Here is a 26303-nt window from a genome sequence, read left to right as displayed (position 1 = left end):
TTATAATGTTGAAGCTTCTGAGCAAGAAGCGTCGACCCATTTGTGACCACATCTTAAACAAAAATTTGCCTGTTTTGGTGAACAGTTCTGTTTGAGCTTTATTATGATTTATTACTTTAAAAGATTATTCCTTCCCATGGAGAGTGGGAGGCAAGTATACTATACAGGAAACAAGTAGGTATTTATGCTAGAGATATATTTTCAAAGGTTACTTAAACAATAGGAATGTAGAAAGCTCCATTATGTCTGGTCCTACTATCTATCTGTCTGTCTATCTGTCCATCCGGTCCATCTAGTGACAAGGCACTACTCTGGGCAGCCAACAACAATTGAAAACAATTACCCACCCAACACCCACAAACATATAAATACTAAAAACTACCCCAGCAAAGCAAAGCAAAGCCCAACCCAGAGTCAATGGTGAACCAAATTCAATGTCAAACTCATGGATCTATGTGAATGTCAAAGGAGGAGAATGTTTCTAAAGGAATCTTTGAAAAACCGCAAATTTAACATGTTCCCTAAAGGTCAGAAGGGAGCCTGGTGTATTTCAGCAGGCAATGTGTTCCATAGTGTTGTGGCCACCATTGAGAAGGCCCTGTTTCTGGTGGTAGTTTTCTGGGCCTCTCTAGTAGTGACCCCCCACAGCCGTGAAGCCTGGATAGACAGTCTTAAAGAATGACAGGTAACAAGGTCCTAAATTGTTAAGGGCCGTGTAAGTTAGTACCAAAATGTATTTCACAGCTGGGATCTAATGGTTGTTCTGGGGTTTTTGGGCTCTTTGGCCGTGTTCTGAAGGTTGTTCTTCCTAACGTTTCCCCAGTCTCTGTGGCCGGCATCTTTAGAGGACAGCACAGAGATTTGTTTTTCCACTGAGACAACTTGGTCCTGGAGCACACCCAAGTCTTAAAGGGGATTGTGACCCCATCCAGACCAGGCAAGGTACCTCTTAAAACAGGCAGGTTCCCCTCTCAACAACATGATCTATGTCTTGTTAGCATTCAATTTCAATCTGTCAGTCCTTGTCCAGTCCATAACTGAGGTCAACCACAGTTCCATGGTCCGTACATCTTTGACTGCTGAAGAAGAAAAGGAGAAACAGAGCTGCATATCATCAGCATACTGATGACAGTGAACTCGAAATCTCCAGATGACCTCCCACCATGGCCTCATTCTAATTCAGTATTGTCAACTTTGACTGGTGGCATCTCCAGGGTAGGTAGAGGTACTACTTTAAAACACCACTGAATAGGAAAAGTAGTACCAGGATGAAAAAATACATTTTGAAATTCAGTTCCCAGAATGCCTTGACTGGCATGATCAGTGGCCACACTGCCTGGGGATTCTGGGAGTTGTGGTCCATAAAAGTAACTTTTCTTAGCTCTGCTAGAATGTTTTGTATACAAAGATGTGCTTCACCACTGGTTTATCATTCTTTATCTGGACTATGGTTCCTCCTTCACTGCTTGGAAAAATTGCTTTTTTCAAACTACAACTCCCAGAATATCCATGAATACTATCCATGCCAGCTGGGAATTGTAGTCCAAAAAAAGATAAATTTTTCAGGTTTTCCTTCCTGATATAAATTCAAGAATCTTTAATCTAGCTTGCTTGTTGTTCTGTATTCAGATCTGAATAGAAATCCTTGTTACAATTCAGCTCCATCCAACGAGCATGCATTAACAATCACAAAGTAGTAAGTAATTTAAAAAGGGAATTTTAAATGTTTGGAACAATGGTGACTAATAAAAGCCAGCTTTTAAGCTATAATGTAGAATTGCTTTTGCAATAACTATGGTAAAGTTATACACCTACAGAGACTAAATAAAACGGCAAAGAAATAATGGTGGGGATAGAAGCAGATCCATGAATCAAAAATTCCCCATAGAGCGGTAATAAGTAAAGCTAAGCATGAGCCAACTGTAGGGCATATTGCAAGAGCACCCCCTTCCAGGTCTTTGATATATGAAAGAAATAACTGTATTTCACACATGTAAAAAGGCTTTTTAGCATGCCTACATTATTATTTTCTGGAGAAATACAAAGCAAATTGTAAATCCCATGTAATGAGCCAGGGCTCTAAATTAAATCAGTAATTCAACCAAGATGCTGAGAAAACTTTATGGATATTTATGAATTTTACATAAGGTTCCCTTCTCTCCACCAAGGAGGAGAAGATAACCTGGAATTGTTCCCCGCAACTAATAAAATGCAGCTGTATCTTGAAAAGCCAAAGGTGCCCTTTGAATAGCACAACACTGTACCAAGAAGGCTAGTTTGGGACATGAAACAGAACTGCTGTAGCCAAATGAATTTCCAAATGCTATTAGGGTACCTATGGAGTAATAATAATTTAAATTAAAATATTCCAATAAAAGGGGATTAACAGTTCTATTCTTTATAAAAATATGCACCATTCTGGTACTTTATGTCATCACCTAAATTTCAGAAATATATTGCCTTGAATTTGTTTCACATTTTGTGCTACCTTTACACCAATCAGAAACTGAATGGTTGCAAAATACTTCAAATCTTGAAAACTAGATATACAGTACTCTGTTTTTAAGAATGAACATATAAAGCTTAAGGTCAACAATGTATCCATATGCCCATACTGAAATTGCTTCTGCAAGCCCCAGGTATGCAGGTTAGTTGTGTTCGTGGTATAAATTGTGGCTCGAATTAAATACTTAAAGAAATTTGTATTTCCTAATATTACAATAATTTTCCCTCAAGGCACAAAATTCATTCAACTCTCCATGCCTCAGCAATGAGACTTGCAAATGAATCCCATGTTTACTTCCTCATGATCAAACACAAAGCAAAATCAAGCTAATTTGCAACATGCGGACAGGACAAAAGTTCGTGTAAAGGTAAAGAGATATATTTTACTATTAAGAGCTCCACTTCCAATGATAGGCCAAATTCATGACACCCTGAGTCCAAACTGTTAACGGTGAATAAGGTGAAATTACAACTGACTGGAGCAAAATATCCAATCCAGAAAGAGGTTTAAAAACATTCCAGGGTATATGTGTCTACCCCTCATGCAAAGAAAAAGGTGCTGCATTGGATCCTATATATCACATTTTTCTTATTCTTGCTTTCCCTCAATTATAGTTTACAAGATTCAGCTGCCTTTTTACCTTCCTCTATTTCAGCTGTTACAAACACTGACCCTGTGTCTATGGAGGGAAATCACTGTCATTCCAAGTTACTCTGTTTGTCAGTCTATCTCAATATTGTTTGGCTGGCAGCAACTTCCCAAGTTCCCCAGGAACAGCTTTCCCCATTAGCTGCTCTTAACTGGCAGTGCCAGGAAGTAAAGCACCTGAGATGTCTTGCATGCAAAGCAGGTCCTTTTCCATTGAGCTGTGGTCCGTCCAAAGATAAAGAGACAATGACCTGAGGAAGTGTTTAGGGTCCAAATGTTTATTTTAATCTCTAGGTCAACAAGCTGATGCTTTATCCAGAACTCTAGGCTTCATACATCTTAGTAGCATCGGTGGGCCCTTGATGCTGAATGGGATTATGATGGGTAGTCTTACTTACCCCTCCATTTTTATACATCCTTCCAAAACTGTGATCAGAAAATGTATAGAACATGTAAACCTTGTATAATGGGGTTGTGTGCGTTTAGATAAATGCATGGAGGCATGGAAGGGCATTCCAGCTGGGAGTGACTCACCGGATGGCCAATTCTGTATGAACAAAAGATGTATTACTCTGCACTTACCCAAATTCCCCAATAAAAGACTAACAACAATGCATAGAATATGCATATGATAATTTATATGGATAGATGCAAATTTTGGACAAATTACTGCATTTTACATGGAAGAAGAAAACACCATAGTGAGGAAGTTGGTAAGCAGGTGGCCTGTTTACCTATCTAGTCTGCAGTCCAGGGACTCAATTTAGATGGGCAACTGCACAGCCTCTTTGCTCCGTACCTACTGTTTCATGTATGGCCCTTTTTCCTTCCTCTTCTCATTATTGTTGAAGCTAAAGAAACAAAAATGCTTAAGACTGCAAAGTGTGTCCTAGTAGCATGGCTTCATTGCTTTTTTCTGTCTTCACACCAGGGGTTTGGGGCTCTTTATCCTGCTATAATCATACTATTTCATCTAAGCTTAGAGAAGCCTCCTATTAGCACTCCTTTCAATAGCCCAAGTGAAGCTCTACTGAGGATATTATATGCAGATTACAGATCCTTTGTTCAGAGCGTGCCTATGCATAAATAATGAAGCAGAACCATATGCTTCAGCCTCTTTAAGGCCTCATCGTTGTATGTGCCTCGTACATATTTGATGTTCTTTGACCTGAAAATTGCTTGATTCTCTTAGAAAGCGAGAAAAATGAAGCCAGCTGGTCTGACTGCTATTGAGATAAAGGTCATTAAAGTTTTCAGAGGGGTAGCTGAGTTGGCTTCTGTTACAACAAAAAAGAATAGTGTGGCATTTTAAACATTGATAATGTGCACCATTTTTGATGCACCCAAGCAAAGATGGCAAACTCCAGTATGCAGAGGCACCTCCTCACCCACTCCTCTTCCTCTGGAGGCTAGCAGGATGAGGGGTTTCCCATGTTGGATCAGTGGTCAGAAAGAATCACAGTGATTCGCACATGTGTTGCCTGCTATCCTAATGGGAAGAACACATGAAGAGCAAAATGCTTTGTCCTTCTCCATACTTCCCAATGGAGGAAGGCATGGACCAGGGAGAAGTCACCTAACTAAGGTATCAACTGCAGGAATGTTCCTCGGTGTTGTGGTCAGATGCCTAGCTTTATTATGCCCTTGGAAGCTTTGCATTAAAAATAGGGAAATTTACTTTTTTGAAGTACAGTGCCTGCATGGTGGTTGTGAGATTCTGGAAACTGTAGGTCGAAGCAGTGACTTTCCCCATCTTAACTCTGTATACAGTGAATCCAGGTCTGTGGTCAAAACACCAGCTGGAGAATTTCCCTATTTCCAGGTTTTCCAGTAAACTGATTTTTTTTTTCATAACTTTCCATATGTGATGAATCATCGTAGTCTGTAGATCATGGGTGAGGTACCTATGGCTCACCACATGCTTTGTACTCTACCTTCCATCATCCATTTAATCAGGATCAGCAGGTAGATTTGGCCCTTTATGGTCTGCTAGGAATTTTGAACTCACTGAGAGTAAGGAGATTTTTAAAACAACTGGAGTTATGATGATTACTTCTTTCTCTGACTAAGTGTTCCTCATCTGCAAAATGAAAATGATGATTGGTTGCTTCTGAGCAAATCGTTTTCAGAAAGATGTTTTAGAATCTCTAAGCTAAGGTTCCTCAGATGTCAGTTGGTTATGTGTTGTCGAATTGGAACAGACGTATAACAGACCTAATAAGCTTTCAAGGTAAGTGAGATCTCTTAGATTCCCCTATGGAATTCCGTGATCCAATAAGGATTTCAACCCTGTTCTCCAAAGTCCTAGTCTGTCACTCTATCTACTGCACCAGACAGGGTGCCACACCTCAGAAGTAGATTTACATATATCCCTCATGTATGGTTCATGAGATGTAGTTGATTATGCCACCCCTAAGCCACTGCATCTGGTGCGCACACCTCAGTATTCTAGTATAAAACCAAAACAAGCCCCAGTCCTGAAAGCAGACTAGTCCTTGTCTAGATTACATTTTGAAGGTGGATTTGAAATCCCCAGAGAACTGAACACCACCCTTAAACTGTGTGCATTTTAGAAAGAGGGAGAGAAGAGAAGAGGCTGATACTGTGAATGGCATTTGACATTTACTAGGGAAGAAAAAAAATAAACATAATAATAAACATGCTGGATGTGTGGATAGATGTGTTCCATCTGGCATATTTAATTTTTACATCTGAGAAGTAAGAGAGCTGAGGCAAAATGTGCTATTGTGTTGTTACTATCAAGGTATTTTGATCAGAAGGTCAAGAAGCAAAGCACACATTAACAACAAGCACGCTTATGGCAATGAGTGGGTAGAACAGGTGCTATGTATTTGTCATGGTACAAGCAGCTACCTATATTTAATCATTCTTCCCATGAAAAGTTAACATTTTAAGCATTTTAGCTTGAAAACACTGTTCTCTTAAAACTAATACAATAGAGGGACCATACATTTGCACCTCATCCTAGATATAGGCCTTGTTGATATTTTCTGTTTAATTCTCACATTTTTATATAGTTGTAGTTAAAAAAATCTGAACAAATCAATGCAATCTTCATCAAACATTGATATAGTAACATAACCCTGCCATTTTTGCATTTAACATATCCACAAAGGTTTAAACCGAGAAATGCACACGTAGATGGAGATGAAATGTAGGTTTCTTTCCATCCTCCAGTCCTGCAAACATAAGTTCAAAGTGCAGTGGGGTGGTAGATTTGGAAAGATGATTCTTCTCTGGTACTTTATAGACCACTGCATTTGAGGGTGGTCATTCTCACCTGCAAACACTCTGCCACCATATCCAACTACTTTTCTGAGAATGAAAGTAACCAGATGGTCATTTCTAGTTTTGTTTTAAGTAATGTAAAAAGATGTATTGGTGCCTGATGTAAAAGATTCCTGGTGCCTGAAATAGCCTTACAATGGAGCATTTTTACTCCAAGCAACATTCTAGGGTTGTGTCTTTCCAATATGAGCTAACAGGACAATTAGTTAAAGTCTCACAATAGTGCAAACTGCCCAAAGCTAGGCTGTTTGAAGTACTAGATGAGAAGCTTGCATTTTCCTTAGCAAACCCCCAGTTCTGCTTGAGTTCTCTCCCTCTGTGTGTGTGTGTGTGGAGAGAGAGAGAGAGAGAGAGAGAGAGAGAGAGAGAGAGAGAGAGAGAGAGAGAGAGAGCAACCAAATGTTCCTCAAAAGGAAAGGACAGTAGTGATATTTTATGGAAATTACACAGATACTGAGGGGAAATGAAAAGCTCTTTGTCTCACTCCAGGCTGAAGGTGAGGAATTGTGCAGAGATTAAAACAACTCCTTGAGGTGTCTCATCCTGTTGAGATGAGAATGATGAATGAAATTGATGAGAATGATGAATTTAATAAGTATTCTTTCCATCTTAGCTTAAAAAAAAACCCCTGCCATATGTCTCCAATATCTTATTCTAAGGACATTAAAAACCTTGTGTAATGCTTATTAGAGATGGGGATATTACTCAGCAGTTGTGTGAGAAGATTTGTTCTCCCACTCCTGGAGTGGCCACCGAACAGGGAGACAATGGAGCTCATGGCACCATTGGCAAGAACAGCGAGACCTCCGAAGCACCGGGACGCATGAGTAGGCAGTCATTAGGTCTAGTTGATACAGGGATATTTGTATTTGTTTACAAATACGAACATCTCCATCTCTAATGCTTATACATCTGAAATTTTTATCACCCAAGGAATTGATGTAGTTGCATTGTTACAGTTACAGTTACATTGACAAAAATTTAAAAAAAAAAAACAATTCTGAAGCAAGTAGCATAAACCACATTGTTTTATATATATCTATAAAGTTATCTCCAACTTGTGGTGACCCGATTAATAAGCAACATCCAAAATGTCCTGTCCTGAACAGTCGTGCTCAGTTCTTGTAAAGTCAGGGCTGTGGCTTCCTTTATGGGGCCAATTCATCTCATATTTGTTATTTCTCTTTTCCTGCTGCCTTCAACTTCTTCTAACATTATTGTACTGTCTTTTTAAACAGAGAATCTTTTGTGCCCAAATTATGAAAGCCTCAGTTTTGTCACAATCCAGATTGAATGTCAGGCATTTCTTGCTCTATATAAGGTAAAAGCCTTTGTAGCAACACTCTGAGCATCACTTTGCTTGCATGGGAAATCAAAGGAATGGTCCTGTAGTTACTGCACTCCTTGGTATCTCCTTTTTTGAGGACTAGAATGTATATTGAACATAAACTATTGTTTTGTTTTCCATTGTTTGTTGGCATATTGCTCTTAGGAAGAACTATTTCAGTCGCTATGGCTTGAAATTGTATGTATGTATGTACGTATGTATATGCCACCTTCCTTCCCATATAGGACCCAAGACGGGAGCAGCCTGGGAGCAGCCACTGAAAAGGCCCTCTCTTGTTTCCTTACCAAATAAGCTTGGAAAAATAGTGTAACCAAGAAAAAGGCCTCCCCAGAAGATCTGAAAACCTGAGAAGGCTCATATGGTCATATGAACCTTCATATAGTCTGAAACCAAGCCACATAATTGGGCTCCTTTCCTCATTGAATTTATTTGATTTATATACTACCAACACTACTTTGGGCAGTTTATAAGGCAAAACGTAAGCCCACAGAATACCACCTAAGAAATTACATTCTCTGATGCTCTGGCAAGTATTGAGGTCCAAAACTGTTAAAAGCTTTATGGTCATAACCAGCGTCTTGAATTGAGCATGGAAACTTACAGGAAGCCAGTGAAAGTTTGCCAAGTTTGAGAACATATAATCAAATTTACTAGTCCCAAAAATAAGTTTGGCCACCAAATGTTGGACATGCTACAGTTTCTGTACGGTTTTCAAGGGCAGCCTTGTGTAGAGAGCATTACAGTAGTTTAGTTTTAGGATCACCAATATATGAACCACTGTTGGTAGTCATTTCATACCCAGGTAGAGGTGCATCTAGGCAATCAACTAGACTTAATAAAATACATTTTTGGGTGCAGCCAATATTTGAGCAACCTTAGAAAGTGCTGGGTCCAGGATTACCTCCAATATGTGAACCAGATCCTTTGGTGGAATGTAACTCCATCAAGGACAGGTAAGTTTCCTTCTAATTGGTCTGACAATCTTTCTAACAGTAGGATCTCCATCTTATCTTTTGGTATTGTATCTGCTCCAGGTGCTTTATTTCTTCACAATGTTTTCAGAGGAACTTTCACTTCACTTTCTAAAACTGCAGGTTCTTTGCCATAGCATTCTGCTCCAAAAGAGTCTGTCATCCTTTTATCTCTTGTGTATAAATCTTCAGTATACTACTTAAGCCTTCTCTTTATTTGATCCAGGTCAGATAGTGCACTTCTCTTTCAGTCTTTCAACAATTCTAACCTAGGCATAGATTTCCTTTTGATTTCCTGAATCTTCTCAAATACATCTCTTGTTTTTCCTCTCTTGATGTTTTCTTCTGTTTGAGCTAGTCATTATAATAGTTGTCCTTATATCTATGTGACAGGAGCTGAAAAGCTTCATTCAGAATTATTTTCTCTGAATTATGATCAATATTTTTTGTTCAGATCTTGCATTATAACCTCTAACTGCCTATGCCACATCTTGCCTCAGTACTATAGTCACTCAATTTCTTCTGAATTTTTCATTTCTAGAGTTAAACATTTTGTAATTATATGCTTGAAAATGTCCCATTCCATTCCACTTTCGTTCCCTAATAACATGTACTGAAATGTATCAATGCTCTATTTCTTGCTTTACATTTTCCAGTTTACCTTAATTCATACTTCTCAAGTTCCATGTTTCAATTGTGTGTAGAGATGGGGACGAATATAAAAAATGGATCGTTTTTTTGACGAATATAGTCAATTTGTCATATATTCATTGATCCATATTTACCAAATTTTAACTCCCAATGAATATGAATCAATGAATATTTCCCCATTTTTATTCATCCCCATATGAAAAAAAAACACCATCCTATGGCTTTTTCATTCTGCCTACCAGCCCACCAATCAGCTGATCAGCAGGCCAATAGGCAGCCATCCCCCACATCAACCCACCCCACAGTCTATGCCTACCCCCTTTCTCTCCCTACCTTAGCACCCCTCCCCCTGGCTGACACCCCCTTATCGTAATTGTCACCGCTGCTGCCAAGGTCTCCATCAGGCCTCTGCAGCTCTGGAAAGGGAAATTGGCTGCCCTTTGCAATGATGGCAGCTGCGGCTTCATTTAGGGTGGGGAAGCTGCAGCTGCCATCTTTGCAAAGGGCAGCCAGTTTCCCTTTCTACCGCTGCAGAGGCTGATGGAGACATTGGCAGCGGTGGTGACAATGACAGTAAGGGTGCAGTGGGGGGGCTAAGGTAGGGAGAGGAAAGGGGGTGGGGGTAGACTGTGTGGGTGTGTGGCTGCCTATTGGCCAACCAATCAGCTGATCGGCGGGCTGGTAGGCAGAATGGAAAAGCCATAGGATGGTTTTTTTCTTCTTCATATGGGGGTGTTGGCAGGGGTGGTGGGGTGTGGTGGAGGGGGCAGTGGCAGCGGTGTGGTGGTGGGGTGGCAGCGGAAGGGTGGCGATGGCAGCGAGGGGGGGCATGTGTGTGTGGTTTTTAGTAACCCTCCACAAATTGACAAATAAATTCATTATTCATCAGTTCATGGGGGCAACTTCGTGAGTCATCAAATTTTGACGACTCATGAAGCAGGATTACCCGGCAAAATGGTGAGTCGTTCCCATCTCTAATTGTGTGGGTTGTGCAGCATTGAACTTTCCTTTCACTTCTGTGCATTTCAGCTACTAGACATTCTGTTGGCTTAAATGTAATTGCATCATTAGTGAAAGCGCTACTTTTACATGCAGAGTACTGCTACTTAAATTGTTAAATTTGTTCCTTTCATTTCTAAGGTTACTTCTCTTTTTCCTGATGTAACCTCTACCCTTTTTTCTTCCCCAGTGCTTTTTAAAAAATAATTTAAAAACAAAAATTGTTTTCATGGTGTGCAGAGGTGTTGCCCTAAAAATCAAAACTGCTTTTAAAAAGATGCTTCAGAGGTGCAAGGAAAGTATTATTGAAAAACCGACAGCTTGGGACATTGTTTACATTACAGCCACTTGTTTTAGAACAAAAGCTAATGATAAGCTAACAGGGGCAGAAGTGGCTCATTCAGTTTCATGCTGGTTTTTGAAGAAAGGAGTAAACAATAGAGCGCTGATATAATGAGAACAGAGAACAAGAGAAAAAAATGGAATGCATTTTAAAGTAATGCTTGTGTTAATTAAAAAAGAGATAGGACAAATTAGATGTAGAAACCTGTATTAAACTAAAGAGAATTGTACAATAGAAGCTTTAACAGAATCATGTAAAAGTAGAAAAAGATGAAGGTCATTTAAAGCTGTTTGTTGAATGATGAACAAGCAGAGAAGAAAAACAAAGGTGTCATTTGTTTTTTAACCCTTTACTGGGATAATGTCAGCTATAACAAATTATAAAATCTATTCTTTGTCTGGGAGACCTATAAATCTCTGTGGGAGTCCTGGGGTTGTCAGGTATCCTTACCAGGTTCTGACATTCTGATCTTCCAGCACTATCTCTTGTTTTATTTTGCATTGCCTCATCGTACAGTTTTCAAGGTAAGAATAATTTAGCAGTGGTTTACCATCACCACCTTCTGTGGAGTGCTAAGAAAAGTTAGCTTGAATGTAACTGCTGTTGTCTATGAAAGATCCTCCATTTGTGTCACCTTCAGATAACAGTTGCTATCCCTCCAGATTTTTCTCTGCCCCATTTACAATTGGAATTATCCATTTATTTCTGCCGATGTGGCTGTTAATCCTGAAGAGGGTGGCTAGATCTTAGCATGGTGCCTTAGCTGTGAATATCCCACCTTGGGTGACCCTTTTAGGAGTCCAGACTCATGATGGAGTCTAGCCTTCTGGTGGGTTTGCTGTCAGCTTCTCTAATACACTTATACCCTCTCACCACATTAAGGTGTGCATCCAATAAGGGGATACAACAATGTTATGTTTACAGGTCACTTCCTTCTTATGTGATCCTGTGAGTTTTTCTCCTTGCTTCAAGGTGGCAATGATGTTTCTGTTGAATGGGTTTTTGTGGATTTAATTTCTGTTTCTTAAAAAAAAATGGGTGCACTACCATAAAATACAGGAAGTGTTCCTTCTTCCCTGCATGAAGCTGCAAACAGTGTAGTGTCATTCTGATCAATCGGCCTGTCCTATTGTGCTTCTTCTGTGGTTGTGAACTTCGAGGAAAGATGTTAGTTTAGCGCTGCTAAATTTTGCACAAAAGGCAGAAAAGAACAATGGGGGAAGAAAGTCTTTTTGTCTCATTATTGTGCTGCAAAAGCTCTCTTGAACACTTAAGAAGGCTTGTTAACATAGCCCCGCCAATGAAAATCTGATGAGATTTCTTCACATTCCTAGGCTGTATAACAAGCTGTTTGGAATAGGGACAGGGCCATGTGGTATTTGCTGCCTCAAAAATACAGCACCCATGTTTTACCTTATGCTACGTATGTGGTGGAAAGGAGAAATTTCTGTGTCTTTTTACATGAATTTTGGAAAAGCTGGACTAAAACTTCCCGAAATCCTTCAGACTGCGAAATTCTTGGAACAGTAATAAAAACAAAACAAAAAACAAAAAGTAATTTCACAACACACTTTCCCCCCCTCAGTTGGTGATTGTTATTTCTCTGGAAACATCTTAAACAGGTCTCTGTTCCTCCTCAGCTAATTCAGGCCTGCCATTTTACTAAAATGAGAGGGGGACACTCAAAAATGAGTGATCTGGCTCCCGCTGGGATAGAGATGAAGCAGCCGGCCTGCGACATGATTATGCCGTGTTACTTTCATTTCCCCAGTTGAGCTGCTGCTTTCAAGTCCACTTCATAAACTTTCATAATGAGCAGGCTGTACCTTGGTAATTAAAATGATTAAAATCATTACTGCACATCATCAGAGGACAGAGACAGCCCTTTCAGAAACTATAATAAATTACTCCAGTGGAAGCTGTGAATCACAGAGTGGATTTTCTTGAAGATGCCTCACAAAATATCCTTTTCCTTGAAATAAAACCATTGTTTCCTCTGCCCATTTCCTGTTTAAATAAGGAGCAGAGTGGTGTCAGAAGAAGAAAAATTTACTTACCTGAGAACATCATCATATGTTGAAAATTTTGAGGAATCTTTTGTTTTCGGCCCAAGTTGAGAATGAAAGAAATTGGGTATACGTTACAGGCTCTTGCTATGAAAGTTGCCACCTACACCATTTGGAGTAAGAAGCTGAGGAAAACAAGGAGACAGAAACAACAAAACTAGACCAGTGCATGATCCAGAATAAGTAGAGGAATCATTAGTTTCTATGACTGGGTAATGGTGGTAAAATCAGCAGGAATATTTTTTTATTGCTCACTGACATCTACTGTACCTCTTTCCTTGGGATTTTTCCTCTCTTCTCCTAAAATTCCCCTCCCACTCCCCACCTCAGCTACTCTGAATTCATTTCTCATCTCTGTCAGAGAAAATGGGTCCCTCATTCAATTTCTGTGGATGGGTAGGGAAACCCTTGCTAGAAATTGTTCAGAAACCAGCAGTATTTTTCTAAAAAGTAATTCAGGAGGATAAATGCACTTTGGTACATGATTACTGTCTCTTTTTCTCACCGTTCTTATTGCCTCTGTCTAGTGCTCTCCACTCTGGGGTCTCCTCTCCCCCTTTTGATTATTTTTGTAGAGCTCAGAAAATAGTGCTGGTGTTCTCATTATCTCTCTGTGCATCTAATGTCAAAGCTGTTTGGACAAAATAAAGATGTTTTAGGCAAAAAGAAGGGGGGGAAAGCAAAATTACACCTCTTAACTGCAGACAGACATCCTGCTGGTAGCAGGTTTCCTTTAGAAGATGATCAGACACTCCTTTGCCACTATAAAAGCTTTAGCCCTGCTGTGGATGTGAGAAGAGAGCAACCCATGGTCGTGTCTAAAGATATTAGCTTCCTGTGACTTTAAGGAATGTGCAGATTTAAACCCAACTACTCTTCTGAAGACTGAAGAAAGTAAGAAAAACCACTGAGCCAGACAGGTACAATCTAAACCATATCCCTTATGAATACACAGTGGAAGTGAAGAACACATTTAAGGAACTTGATTTGGTGGACAGAGTGCCTGAAGAAGTATGGCTCATAACATTGTACAGGAGGCAGCAACAAAAACCATCCCAAAGAAAAGGAAATGCAAGAAAGCAAAGTGGCTTTGCAGAAGAGAGAAGGGAAACAAAATGCAAGGGAGATAGGGAAAGTTACAGAAAATTGAATGCTGACCTCCAAAGAATAGCAAGGAGAGACAAGAGGGCCTTCTTAAATAATCAGTGCAAAGAAATAGAGGAAAATACTAGAAAGGGAAAAACCAGAGATCTGTTCAAGAAAATAAGATATATTAAAGGAACATTTTGTGCAAAGATGGACATGATAAAGGAAAAAATGGCAGGGACCTCACAGAAGCAGAAGACATCAAGAAGAGGTGGCAAGAATATACAGAGGAATTATACCAGAAAGATTTGGATATCCCAGACAACCCAGATAGTGTGGTTGTTGACTTTGAGCCAGACATCCTGGAGAGTGAAGTCAAGTAGACCTTAGAAAGCACTGCTAACAACAAGGCCAGTGGAGGTGATGGCATTCCAGTAGAACTATTTAAAATTTAAAAGATGATGCTGTCAATATGCCAGCAAATTTGGATAATTTATTTATTTATTTATTGCATTTCTATCCTGTCTATCTAGTCAACGACCACTCTAGGTGGCTTCCAACACATAAAACAACAATCCAACAAAATTACAAAGGTTATAACTCAGCAGTGGCTAGAGGATTGGAAAAGATCAGTCTACATCCCAGTCCCAAAGAATGGCAGTGCCAAAGAATGCTCCAGCTACCATGTAATTGCACTCATTTCACATGCTAGTAGGGTTATGCTCAAAATCCTCCAAGGTAGGCTTCAGCAGTATGTGGACCGAGAACTCCCAGAAGTACAAACTGGATTTCAAAGGGGCAGAGGAACTAGAGACCAAATTGCTAACATGTGCTGGATTATGGAGAAAGCCAGAGAATTCTAGAGAGGTTTTCCAGAGTGTTGTTTTTTTTTACTTCATGAAGGACATCAGGAACTCAGAAACCCAGAGCTTCAAATTAATATTTTTTCCACAACATAATCCTGGTGTCCATGTTGGCTGGGGGATTCTGGGAAGTGCAGACCAAAAAAGTAATGTTTTCAAGGCATGGCAGTACATCCTCTGACTACTATGCATAACTTAAGCACTGCACAGAATATCTAGAAGGGCCTATTAGAGCAATATGGGTAGTGGTGTGTGTTTCTTTGAGTAATATGTAGGAATACACATTTTGGTGCTGTAATCCAGTCAATAAGCAATCATGAAGGGAAATGTTCATATCTGGACATAGTTGGTAGCAGGGGATTGGTGCAGCCTATGGTGGATTCTAGGGCAAGAATTTATTGTCCCTCTACCTTACCAGCTTGCCTACTCTTGCTCTATCCAGTGTTAAAATTGAATCCTTGAGAAATGCTAAAGAGATGGACCCTGATGTACGTAAATGAATATCTAAATACATATTGAGATTTTTAGTGTACAGTTCTCATACCATATATTTGCTGGTACTTGAAAGGATACAAATGCTCCAAATATAAACAGTGCATTGAAGATGTGATTTTGGAATGTGAACAACGCTAATCCCATATAACAGAAGATAACATTTTCAGCCAAAAAGTTCATGAACTCGAACAACTGAAACGAGAGAGAAACAAAAATCATTATCATCTTAGTTGCATTTGATGAATGGCCATTATCTCTTCAACAAGGAACATCATTTTGGGATAAATAAACATCACATGGAACAAACATGGAAAACATGATGCTCGAAAACATTAAGTATTTAGAGTTTTAAATACATTGAATCTTAATTGTCAGGGTTGTAATCAGTGATTTCGGCTTTACTTCAGAAATTGTAAAAACATATTATCCTGCTTGGTAGGAAGAAGAGGAGAACAGCCATCATTTTATACTGGCCACATATCAAGTGTCCCTTCTACCCTGTTTTCCCCAAAATAAGACCTAACCTGAAAATAAGTCCTAGTATGATTTTTCAGGATGCTCGTAATATAAGCCCTACCCCCAAAATAGCTAGTTAAGTGAAACCTCCACCATTGTGCAGCATTGTGCAGCAGCCAGAAGAAGGTGACAACTGCATTTGAATCAATGTAGTTTGTTGTCCTTAAAAAAATTCCCTGAAAATAAGCCCTAATGCACTGTTGGAGCAAAAAAATTAATATAAGACCCTGTCTTATTTTGGGGAAAACATGGTACTTTAGGAGGTGTTGTTGTTGTTGTTGTTGTTGTTGTTGTTGTTGTTGTTGTTGTTGTTGTTGTTGTTGTTGAATGCATGTGTGTATCAGAGTATATGGCTTTACTACACATACAGCTTATGAATGGAACCACATTTACCACACTATTCAAAAGATATGACAGCACATAAATGAGCTTACTTGTTCTTGGAAAAATGGTTAGGTATGGAGTAATTTCCAGTTTTCCAAGGATATATATCGGATAAAATAACAATGATTGCAATAGGACTGAACTTTGTGCAGAAAAGTTTCAGTCCCAGGCAGCTTAAGGGTGTGATTAAAAGGTTTATTCCACAGTATGATATGCTTTTGGAAACAGGAGGGTTCACCCTTTTTTCCAGTGACCACATGACATGTGGGGAATTGTGAACCAGGACAGCACTTATCCCTGCCCTACTCACACATTTTGGATCCCTGGCAGAGGCTATTCATTCTGATTCATTCCAGGTCAATTTGGTCATCTAGATGCCCTAACACTCAAAGCCCTTCACATCATAGCTTTTGCTTCTCACATAAGTGAAAAATAGCAACAAATGGTATTACTGAAACTTACAATAAAATAATATGCCAAAAGAAGCATCACGATTAAAACATGATGTTGGTATTGTCCAATTTGCTGTCTGTGATAAAAGACGTAACAGAAAGACCTTCCAGGACAAAAGTTGGCCACTTTCTATGTAAAATTCTCATTGCTGCTCTCAAGCGAATATTGTAACATGTTTCTTTGTTTTATTGACTTGATCAGTGATCATGATGACCTTTCAGTAATAGGAGAAGAAACACATGCTGTGCAACTTCAGACATGTAACACGGAATCATGTCATGCTGAACATCATTTATAATTCCCTTACTACAAATGCACTATCAAGTACTAAAGAGACCACTATATTGTCCACTTAGTTTGCTGATGCCTAGTTGTTGTTATGTGCTGTCGAGTTGCCTCTCAGTTATGGTGACCCTAGTAATGAGCGATCTGAAACTTCAGAAGAGTAAAACTGTTACTTAATGGAAATTTACAGAAATCTGTTAAATAGATTAAAAGTCACGGTTAAACTTTATTAGAGACTAAGAAACAAATATAACCATTAGATGCTATGTTTATTGCAGCATGAAATTTAATCCTTCAAAACCATCGTGCAGAAAAATTAAATATAACTATATGTATGTAGGAAATCTAGGTGAAAAAAAATTATCTGCACCTTTTGTGTGTGTGTGCATACTAATCTTTGGTAACGTGACCCAACAGGTATAATCCCTGTTTTACCAATACCATCAGACTATTACTTATTCCATGGGGTCACGAAGAGTTGGAAATGACTAAACGACTATATATATTGCCCACAATCATCTGAGTTGAATTCACCCATTCCTGTCCATTTTAGTTCACTGATGCCCAGGATGTTGATGTTTATTCTTGCCATCTCCTGCTTGACCACCTCCAGCTTACCAAGGTTCATAGATCTTACATTCCAGGTTCCTATGCAGTATTTTTCTTTGCAGCAATGGACTTTCCTTTCACTTCCAGGCACATCCAGAGCTGAGCGTCCTTTCGGCTTTGGCCCAACCACTTCATTAGCTCTGGAGCTACTTGTACTTATCCTCCGCTCTTCCTCAGTAGCATGTTGGAGGCCTTTCAACCTGAGGGTCCCATCTTCCAGCGTCATATCTTTTAGCCTTTTGTTTCTGATCACGGGGAGTTCTTGGCAAAGATACTGGAGTGGCATTGCCAGTTCTTACTCCAGGTGGATTGCGTTCAGTCAGAACTCTCCACTATGACCTGTCCGTCTTGGGTGTCCCTGCATGGCATAGCCCATAGATTCTCTGAGTTACTCAAGCCCCTTCGCCACGACAAGGCAGCAATCCATGAAGGATGGATTGCCTATGCTAAGTTTAGACAGCCTATGCTAAGTGCAATGGCTGTCGCTTTTTGAAATAGATTTGTGTTACTACTATTACTTCTGAATTGATTCTGAATTTGTTTTGCTCATGAATTAACCATGTTTGATTTATCTATTTATTTTTCACGTGTTTACCACATTGAGTCTTTTAGAGATCAAAACTAGGATTAAAAATATTAAAAATAAAAAATGCATATATAGTCATGTGAAAAAGAAAGTACACCCTCTTTGATTTTTTTTGTTTTATATATGAGGACATAACATAAGTCACCTGGTCCTTAGTAGGTCTGAAAATTAGTTAAATACAGCTTTAAATGAACAACACATGACATATTACACCGTGTCATTATTTATTTTACAAAAATGTAGTCAAAATGGAGAAGCCATGTGTGAAAAATTACTTGCTTACTGCTTCCCTAGGAATTAAGAAGTTAAGTAGCAGTCAAGTGCTGCTAACTAAATACCATTGATCCTTAGCAAATGTGACCACCTCTATAAAAGCCAAAGTTTTAGCAGTTTGCAGTTCTGGAGCATTCAGGTGTGTGTGAAGAAACACATCAGCAATGATTGTAGAGAAGCTGCTCATCAATCTGGGAAGGGTTCTAAGGGCAATTCCAAATGATTTAAAATCCATCATTCTACAGGGAGGAAGATAATTCAGAAGTGGAAAATATTCAAGACAGTTGCCAATCTTCCCAGGAGTGGAGGTCCAAGCAAATTCACCCCAAGGTCAGACTTTGCAATGCACAAATGCCAAAAACCCAAGAGTGACATCTCAGACTCTACAGGCCTCAATTGGCATGCTTAATATTAATGTTCATGACAGTACAATTAGAAAAAAACTGAATATGTATGTGGGGTTTTTTTTTTTTTTGAAAGATTGCCAGGAGAAAGCCTCTTCTCTCTAAAAAAGAAAATGGCAGCATGGCTTAGGTTTGCAAAGTTGGACAAACCAAAAAACCTCTGGAACAATGTCCTTTGGACAGACAAGTGGATCAAAGTGGATATGTTTGGCCCTAATGCATAATTCCACATTTGGCAAAAGCCAAACACAGTATATCAGCAAAAAACACCACATACCAACTGTCAATCATGGTAGCTAAGGGGTGACAATTAGGATTTGTTTTGCAGCTACAGGAGCTGGACTCCTTGCAGTCATTGAGTCGACTATGAACTCCTCCGTACACCAAAGTATTCTAGAATAAAATGTGAGGCCATCTACCTGACAGCTAAAGCTTGGCTGAAATTGGGTCATGCAACAGGACAATGATGCCAAGCACACCAGAAAATCTACAAGAGAATTACTAAAAAACAAAAGAATCAAGGTTTTGCAATGACCCAGTCAATGACCCAGTCAAGTCAATTGAAATACTGTGGCAGTATCTTAAGAGAGCTGTGCATAAACAAATGCCCAGAAACCTGAATGAACCAAAGCAACATTGTAAAGAAGAGTGAGTCATAATTCCTCTACAAAGATGTGATACTGATAAAGTCATACAGAAAACGATTACTTCATGTTATGGTTGCTAAAGGTGGTTCTATAAGCTCTTGAATCATGGGGTATACCTAATTTTTCACACATGGCTTCTCCATTTTGGCTTAATTTTTGTAAAATAAATTATGACAGTGTAATATGTCGTGTGTTGTTCATCTGAGGTTGTATTTACTAGACATGGGATATTTCTATTATTATCCCTGGGAATATGAATATTGGCACCATAGGTTCCAGGGAAAACTAGGACGTCCCCCCCCCCATAACCAGCAGATCCACTTACCGCTCATTGTGTGTGGCCAGCATTGTTCTTGTCACACCAATCTGGGAAGCAGCCTGGCCGGTGCTTCCCCGCCTCCCTGAGCAACTGACCCTGCTGGTGAGGAGGTGAGATGATGAATCTCCCCACTTAGCTGTTGTGTGGTCGCCTGTGCAGAGAGATGAGGAAGTTCCGGTTGGGCCACTTCCCAGATTGGCGCAACAACAACAACACAATGGTGCACATCATATGGCGAACAGTAAGTGGACCTGCTGGCTTGGAGGGATAGTTTTTCCAATTTTCCCACGCACCCGTGGTGCCGATACAATACGAATATGAATATGAATATGCATATCTAGTACTTACCTAATTTTCAGACCTGCTAAGGAACATATGATTTTATTATGTCCTTATACGTATAAACACATAATTCAAAGAGGGTATGCTTTCTTTTTCATGTGACGGTACGATATTTGAGAAATCCCCCCAATTTTCGTATCTTGAGGAAAGGCTGCAATCAACAGATACAACAGATGATTAATCACCCTGACACTCACATTTTTATAGATATTAAATGGGAACAGGAAAGCTGAAAAGCTCTCAAGCCAACTTCTTCATTTTCTGAGGCTCATTCATCATGAATGAAGGGTCCAAATATTTTGAAAAATTATTAGATGGAAAGAAAACTACCAGTTGGTACCAATTTAGATATCAGACTCAAGAATCCACATCAGTGCAATCCTTCCGTATATGTCTGAATTCACAGAACTATAGTTCTCTTTCTTTTTAAAAATCAAAATAAAATATATGAATCTAACTAAAAAAAGAAAAATCTCTAAATAATCACTGAGGTGCTGTCTCACCACCACTTGGAGAAATATCTGCCAGTGTTCTTTTAATAAGAGATTATAGCACTATTCAAGTATTCTACAAAGGAGTCAAAGTAAATAGCTAAATCTGAAGAGAATGGCTATTTATTTATATTTATTTGTCTTATTGATAGACTGTTTTTCTCTCAGTAAGGGGACTATATCTGTGGAGCAGCTGAGAGAATTAAAAATTCTGAAAAATTAGGGTCTCTAATTACATTCATATGCTCAAAATCCTCCAAGGTAGGCTTCAGCAGTATGTGGACCGAGAACTCCCAGAAGTACAACCTGGATTCCAAAGGGGCAGAGGAACTAGAGACCAAATTGATAACATGCGCTGGATTATGGGGAAAGCCAGAGAGTTCCAGAAAAAACATCTAGTGTACTTCTGCTCCATTGAGTATGCAAAAGCCTTTGACTGTGTGGACCACAGCAAACTATGGCAAGTCCTTAAAGAAATAGGAGTGCCTGACCACCTTATCTATCTCCTGAGAAACCTATACGTGGGACAGGAAGCAACAGTTAGAACTGGATATGGAACAACTGATTGGTTCAAAATTGGGAAAGGAGTACGACAAGACTGTATATTGTCCCCCGGCTTATTCAACTTATACGCAGAATACATCATGCAAAAGGCTGGACTGGAGGAATCCCAAACCGGAATTAAGATTGCCAGAAGAAATATTAGCAACCTCCAATACGCAGATGATACCACTCTGATGGCAGAAAGTGAGGAGGAATTAAGGAACCTTGTAATGAGGGTGAAAGTGCAAAAAAACGGTCTGAAGCTCAACATCAAAAAAACTAAGATCATGGCCACTGGTCCCATCACCTCCTGGCAAATAGAAGGGGAAGATATGGAGGCAGTGACAGTTTTTACTTTCTTGGGCTCCATGATCATTGTAGATGGAGACAGCAGCCCTGAAATTAAAAGACGCCTGCTTCTTGGGAGGAAAGCAATGACAAACCTTGACAGCATCCTAAAAAGCAGAGACATCACCTTGCCAACAAAAGTCCGCATAGTCAAAGCTATGGTTTTCCCTGTAGTGATGTATGGAAGTGAGAGCTGGACCATAAAGAAGGCTGACCGCCGAAGAATTGATGCTTTTGAATTGTGGTGCTGGAGGAGGCTCTTGAGAGTCCCCTGGACTGCAAGGAGAAAAAAACTATCAATTCTAAAGGAAATCAACCCTGAGTGCTCACTGGAAGGACAAATCCTGAAGCTGAGGCTCCAATACTTTGGCCATCCCATGAGAAGAGAAGACTCCTTGGAAAAGACCTTGATGTTAGGAAAGTGTCAAGGCAAGAGGAGAAGGGGACGACAGAGGATGAGATGGACAGTGTCATCGAAGCTATCAGAATGAATTTGACACAACTCCGGGAGGCAGTGGAAGATAGGAGGGCCTGGCATGCTCTGGTGCATGGTGTCACGAAGAGTCGGACACGACTAAACGACGACGAATTGCATTCAGGTTCTACATGGATGGAGACACCCCTTCTGTTACGATTTAATTCTGCACATGTAGTTAGGATGGAGCTAGGTGTGGCTAGCAATATGCTTCCCCCGTTTGTTTACTTTAAGCCCCGTTACAGAACATCTGAATTGCAAACAAATTCTGAATGTGTGCCTGTGTTAATACATAGCAACAAATTCAAAAGGATCCTGTGGCACCTGAAAGACTAATAAATGCATTATAATAAGAGCAAGTGTATTGTATGTCTACCTGAAATTCTGAATAACACTTCATGTATCTGGTGCAATGGGATAGGGTCCATTGACATTCATGCTATAATATTTTTTTAGTTTTTGCTATGTCACACAACACAATTAAAAAATCATATTGTTTATTTTAAATTGCTTGTGAAATCAATTTATTTTTAATTGTTTTGGCATGTGTGAATGCTTCTGTCAGTGTAAATCATGTCTGTGGGGCTTGTCACTGACTGCTGTGCCTTCCGTGCTCCCTCCCCTCCCCTACCTCCTATGTATGTATGCCTGTCTGTCTCCATCCTTTACAAACCTAGATGTACAGATCTCGCCAAATGTTTCTTTGTCAATTTCAGATCTGGCTATGGGTTTCCTGCTCCCTCTCCTTCCCCACCCCCTGTGTGTTTCTCTCTCCTTCACAAGCTTAGCCAATATCTCTGGTCAGTTTCTGCCCTGGCTCTGCTGCTCCCTTTCCTTCTCCATCATCATCATCATCATCATCATCATCATCATCATCATCATCATCATCATCATCATCTTCTTCTTCTTCTTCTTCTTCTTCTTCTTCTTCTTCTTCTTCTTCTTCTTCTTGTTCTCTCTCTCTCTCTCTCTCTCTCTCTCTCTCTCTCTCTCTCTCTCTCTGTATGTATGTATGTATGTATGTATGTATGTATGTATGTATGTATGTATGTATGTATGTATGTATGTATGTATGTATGTAGGGCTGCAGGGTAGTCTCTGTAATTAATTATTTTTTTTATCTGTTATTCTGTGCCAGCACTATGCCAGACTGCAAGAAATAAAATAATAATAATTAAAAATAGCACCACAGCAGCAGTAGCAAGTGACTGTGAGAGGCAGCCAGCATGAGAGCAAGTGAATGCAGGACAAAGCCTCAAATGTAACAATTCTAAAAACCTTAATTGATATATTATGCAATTTAAAAATGGATTAAAAGTTTTCCCAAGAGGATGCACACACTGACCCAAAACCCATGTGACTACCATGTGACTTTAAACAAAACTCAAAACCCCCAATACATCATCCAATTTATTTTAGACGTGTAAATGCATCCTCATTGGGGGGGGGGATGAGTGGTGCTGTCTTTTCCTAAAATTTGCTCATCTAAAACTGCTTTATGGGAGGGGTTGTTTGTTTTCTTTTAATATGTTTTATATGGGTTTAATAATATTTTGTACGATGCCCAGAGTAATGGCATGTTCACTAGATGGGTGAGGTATAAATAAATAAATAAATAAATAAATAAATAAATAAATAAATAAATAAATAAATAAATAAATAAATAAATAAATAAATAAATAAATAAAATAAACACATATCTTGTGTGTAAAATCTAGTTAAAGGGAATTTTGTGAGTGCATGCTGGGACAGTTCCTTTTTTTGTAATCCTTGCCAACGCACATTCATAAATTACAGAATCAGAAAGGTTGCTATGGTGATATTTCTTTTCAGAATTTCGATGGCGCTTATGTACATTAGTATATACTGTACAGTATATGACCATTTAGGATGACAAAGGGGGAAGCAAAAGCCATGAGGAACATTACTTCAAACAAAGACAGAAAGAGATGAAGGAAATAAACACCACACTTAGGGGCAAGAAAAATTTTGATTGCAGTGATGAAATCATTGATATGGCATATATTAACTGTATAGTTTAATGGTGTTACATAGGTCCTGCATTACTTTTTGTGGTTCATTGTCTATTTTGCTGTAGTGTGAAAGAATTTCGATAGTAGAAGTTGAGTGATAAGGTAACTTATGCACTGTATTTCCCAGCCTTTAACAGAGGTACTCAAGTTCATGGTTCCAGCTAACTGAGAACTAGAATATTGTCGTTCTGCCAAGTCAACCCAGGACAAACAGGAATAGGGAGGGTCCAGGAAGGAAGGGGTTTCTTTTCTGTGCCATGCTTCTAATCGCTTCTCCTCTGGTACTACACACAATATACCACAAGCAAGGTTCCCTCTAAGGTGTGTGCCTGCATGTGACTCTGCCCCCTCCGCGCAGCCTTCCTCCTCCTCCATGCACCATCAGCTATAGTTTTCAGCAACTTTCGTTCCAGTTGCGACAGAACCTCACATGGGGGGGGGATTACACATGTGTGGGGGTAAAGTTCCCTGCATGAGAGGCAGAGCCCTGCCCAGAGCAGCTGAAAATTAGAGGAAATGTTGACCACAAGTAATATTATATTTAAGACAGCCTTCTTTTAATCACAAACAGCATTTTTGGTTAATTACATAGATTATACCATACTTTTTCTTAAAACCCCAGAAAGGCACATAAAATGAGGTCACTGTGATATAAAAATGTATTTAGAGGTACAGTAATTGATTTATAGACTAAAGGATTAATAATTAATCTACTGACGTTATTAACCCTCTGCAAACAGGTTTACTAAATCAGTTTATGTGACATTAAATGGATAAACCAGTCAGCTCAGTTACACACCGCAATCAATCATGAATATTCAGAACTAAGCCCCTTTCTCACCCACCGAGTGCCATGTTAGAGGAATTATTTCTCCATAGTGTGATTTAATGGAATCGTGATATGTGTGTGAATATACTGACAAGGTATATAATGAAGTGCTTTCCTATCAGATCCTCAAATCATGAGACAGGCAAAAGTAACTAAAAATGGTACCACTGTCTACAATTCCAAAAATGTTTCACCAGGCTAAGCGATACTTAAAAAAAAAAGAAGAAGAATAGTAGGAGAAGTGAGGAATGCTAAAATTTGGCCAGAAGCTGCATACTATTATTTGAAATCTCCACCTTGGAAATGATTTTTGTCAATGATACATGGTCACAAGAAATCTTATCCCAGGGGTTTTGAACTTCTTTACTTCTTCCTTCGACTTGTCCCTAACTTTTTACATCGCCTTGTCTGATGAAGAGTCCTGCAGAACCCAAAAGCTTGCAAACCATGTTGTTGTTGTTTAGTTATTAAGTTGTCTCCAACTCTTCGTGACCCCACGGACCAGAGCACGCCAGGTCCTCCTGCCTTCCACTGCCTCCCGGAGTTGGGTCAAATTCATGTTGATAGCTTTGATGACACTGTCCAGCCATCTTGTCCTCTGTTGTCCCCTTCTCCTCTTGCCTTCACACTTTCCCAACATCAGGGTCTTTTCCAGGGAGTCTTATCTTCTCAGAGAAGTAGTTTTTAGCTGATTGTGATGATGCTATTGCTTGCCTATGCATTTTTGTTTTGTTTTGTTCTCATGGACTAACATGGCTGAAGTTTGCAGAGTTGTAGGACTAAAGATTACAAAACTGCAGAAAAGCATATTTTGTATTAATAGTAATTGGGATTCTAACAAAAGATTTAGAAGTATAGAGTTGTTCATAACAATAACTCTATTTAATCACTGTTAACTAATGCTTATAAAATAGATGGCATTTGAACATGGCTGCTTAATTAGAACACAATTATGGAAAGTGTTTCATAAAGTTAAAGATATTGATGAAACAATAATGAAAAAAGTTCTTTTGTCTGACTTTTAAATTAAATTGCAAGTGAGTATAAGACTCATCAGTTATTGCTAGCTTTTCAAACACGTTTGCTACATGTTAATCACTTTATTCATTTTCTCTATTTCAATTACAGATTTAAAAATCACAAAAAAGCAGGTTTTACTTTCTAGCTAGAGCATAAAATCTTTGATCCTCTGGTTAAAAAATGTCAGGAATAATAAATGCTGACAGCACATTGGTGTTATGTTCTTCATTCTTAGGTTAAGCAGCTTAGAGTGGGGGAATCATGCATATAAGAAGATAAGCTTCTGGTTTATTTTTACTTCATACGGAATGACAAGTTTAAAGTTTGTGTTTGTTTCCGAACCGCCACCTGCCTCAAGCTTGTATTTTACATTTTTGGTAGGGACCCTTTAGAAGGACAAATATGGGAGGGGAAAAAGGAATAAAAAGATGGAAATTAGCTGCCTTGCCTCTTGTTATTTC

The 26303-nt window shown here is 39.2% G+C and overlaps 1 protein-coding gene across 1 annotated transcript in view; it reads right to left on the bottom strand.

The window, feature by feature from the left end:
- Positions 1-26303, bottom strand: part of SLC9A9 (solute carrier family 9 member A9) — a 383628-nt gene that overhangs the window by 162421 nt on the left and 194904 nt on the right. Inside the window, exons 13-14 of the mRNA XM_078389136.1 lie at positions 15364-15477; positions 12833-12944 (exon numbers count right to left, since the gene is read on the bottom strand). Coding sequence (XP_078245262.1) covers positions 12833-12944; positions 15364-15477 — 226 coding nt within the window. The remainder of the gene's footprint in view (positions 1-12832; positions 12945-15363; positions 15478-26303) is intronic.

The sequence above is a fragment of the Pogona vitticeps genome, chromosome 3 (assembly GCF_051106095.1).
Source record: "Pogona vitticeps strain Pit_001003342236 chromosome 3, PviZW2.1, whole genome shotgun sequence".
In the NCBI taxonomy this organism is placed as follows: domain Eukaryota; kingdom Metazoa; phylum Chordata; class Lepidosauria; order Squamata; family Agamidae; genus Pogona; species Pogona vitticeps.
Note: the sequence above shows the minus strand (reverse complement) of the source record. Positions and strands in the feature narration are given on the sequence as shown.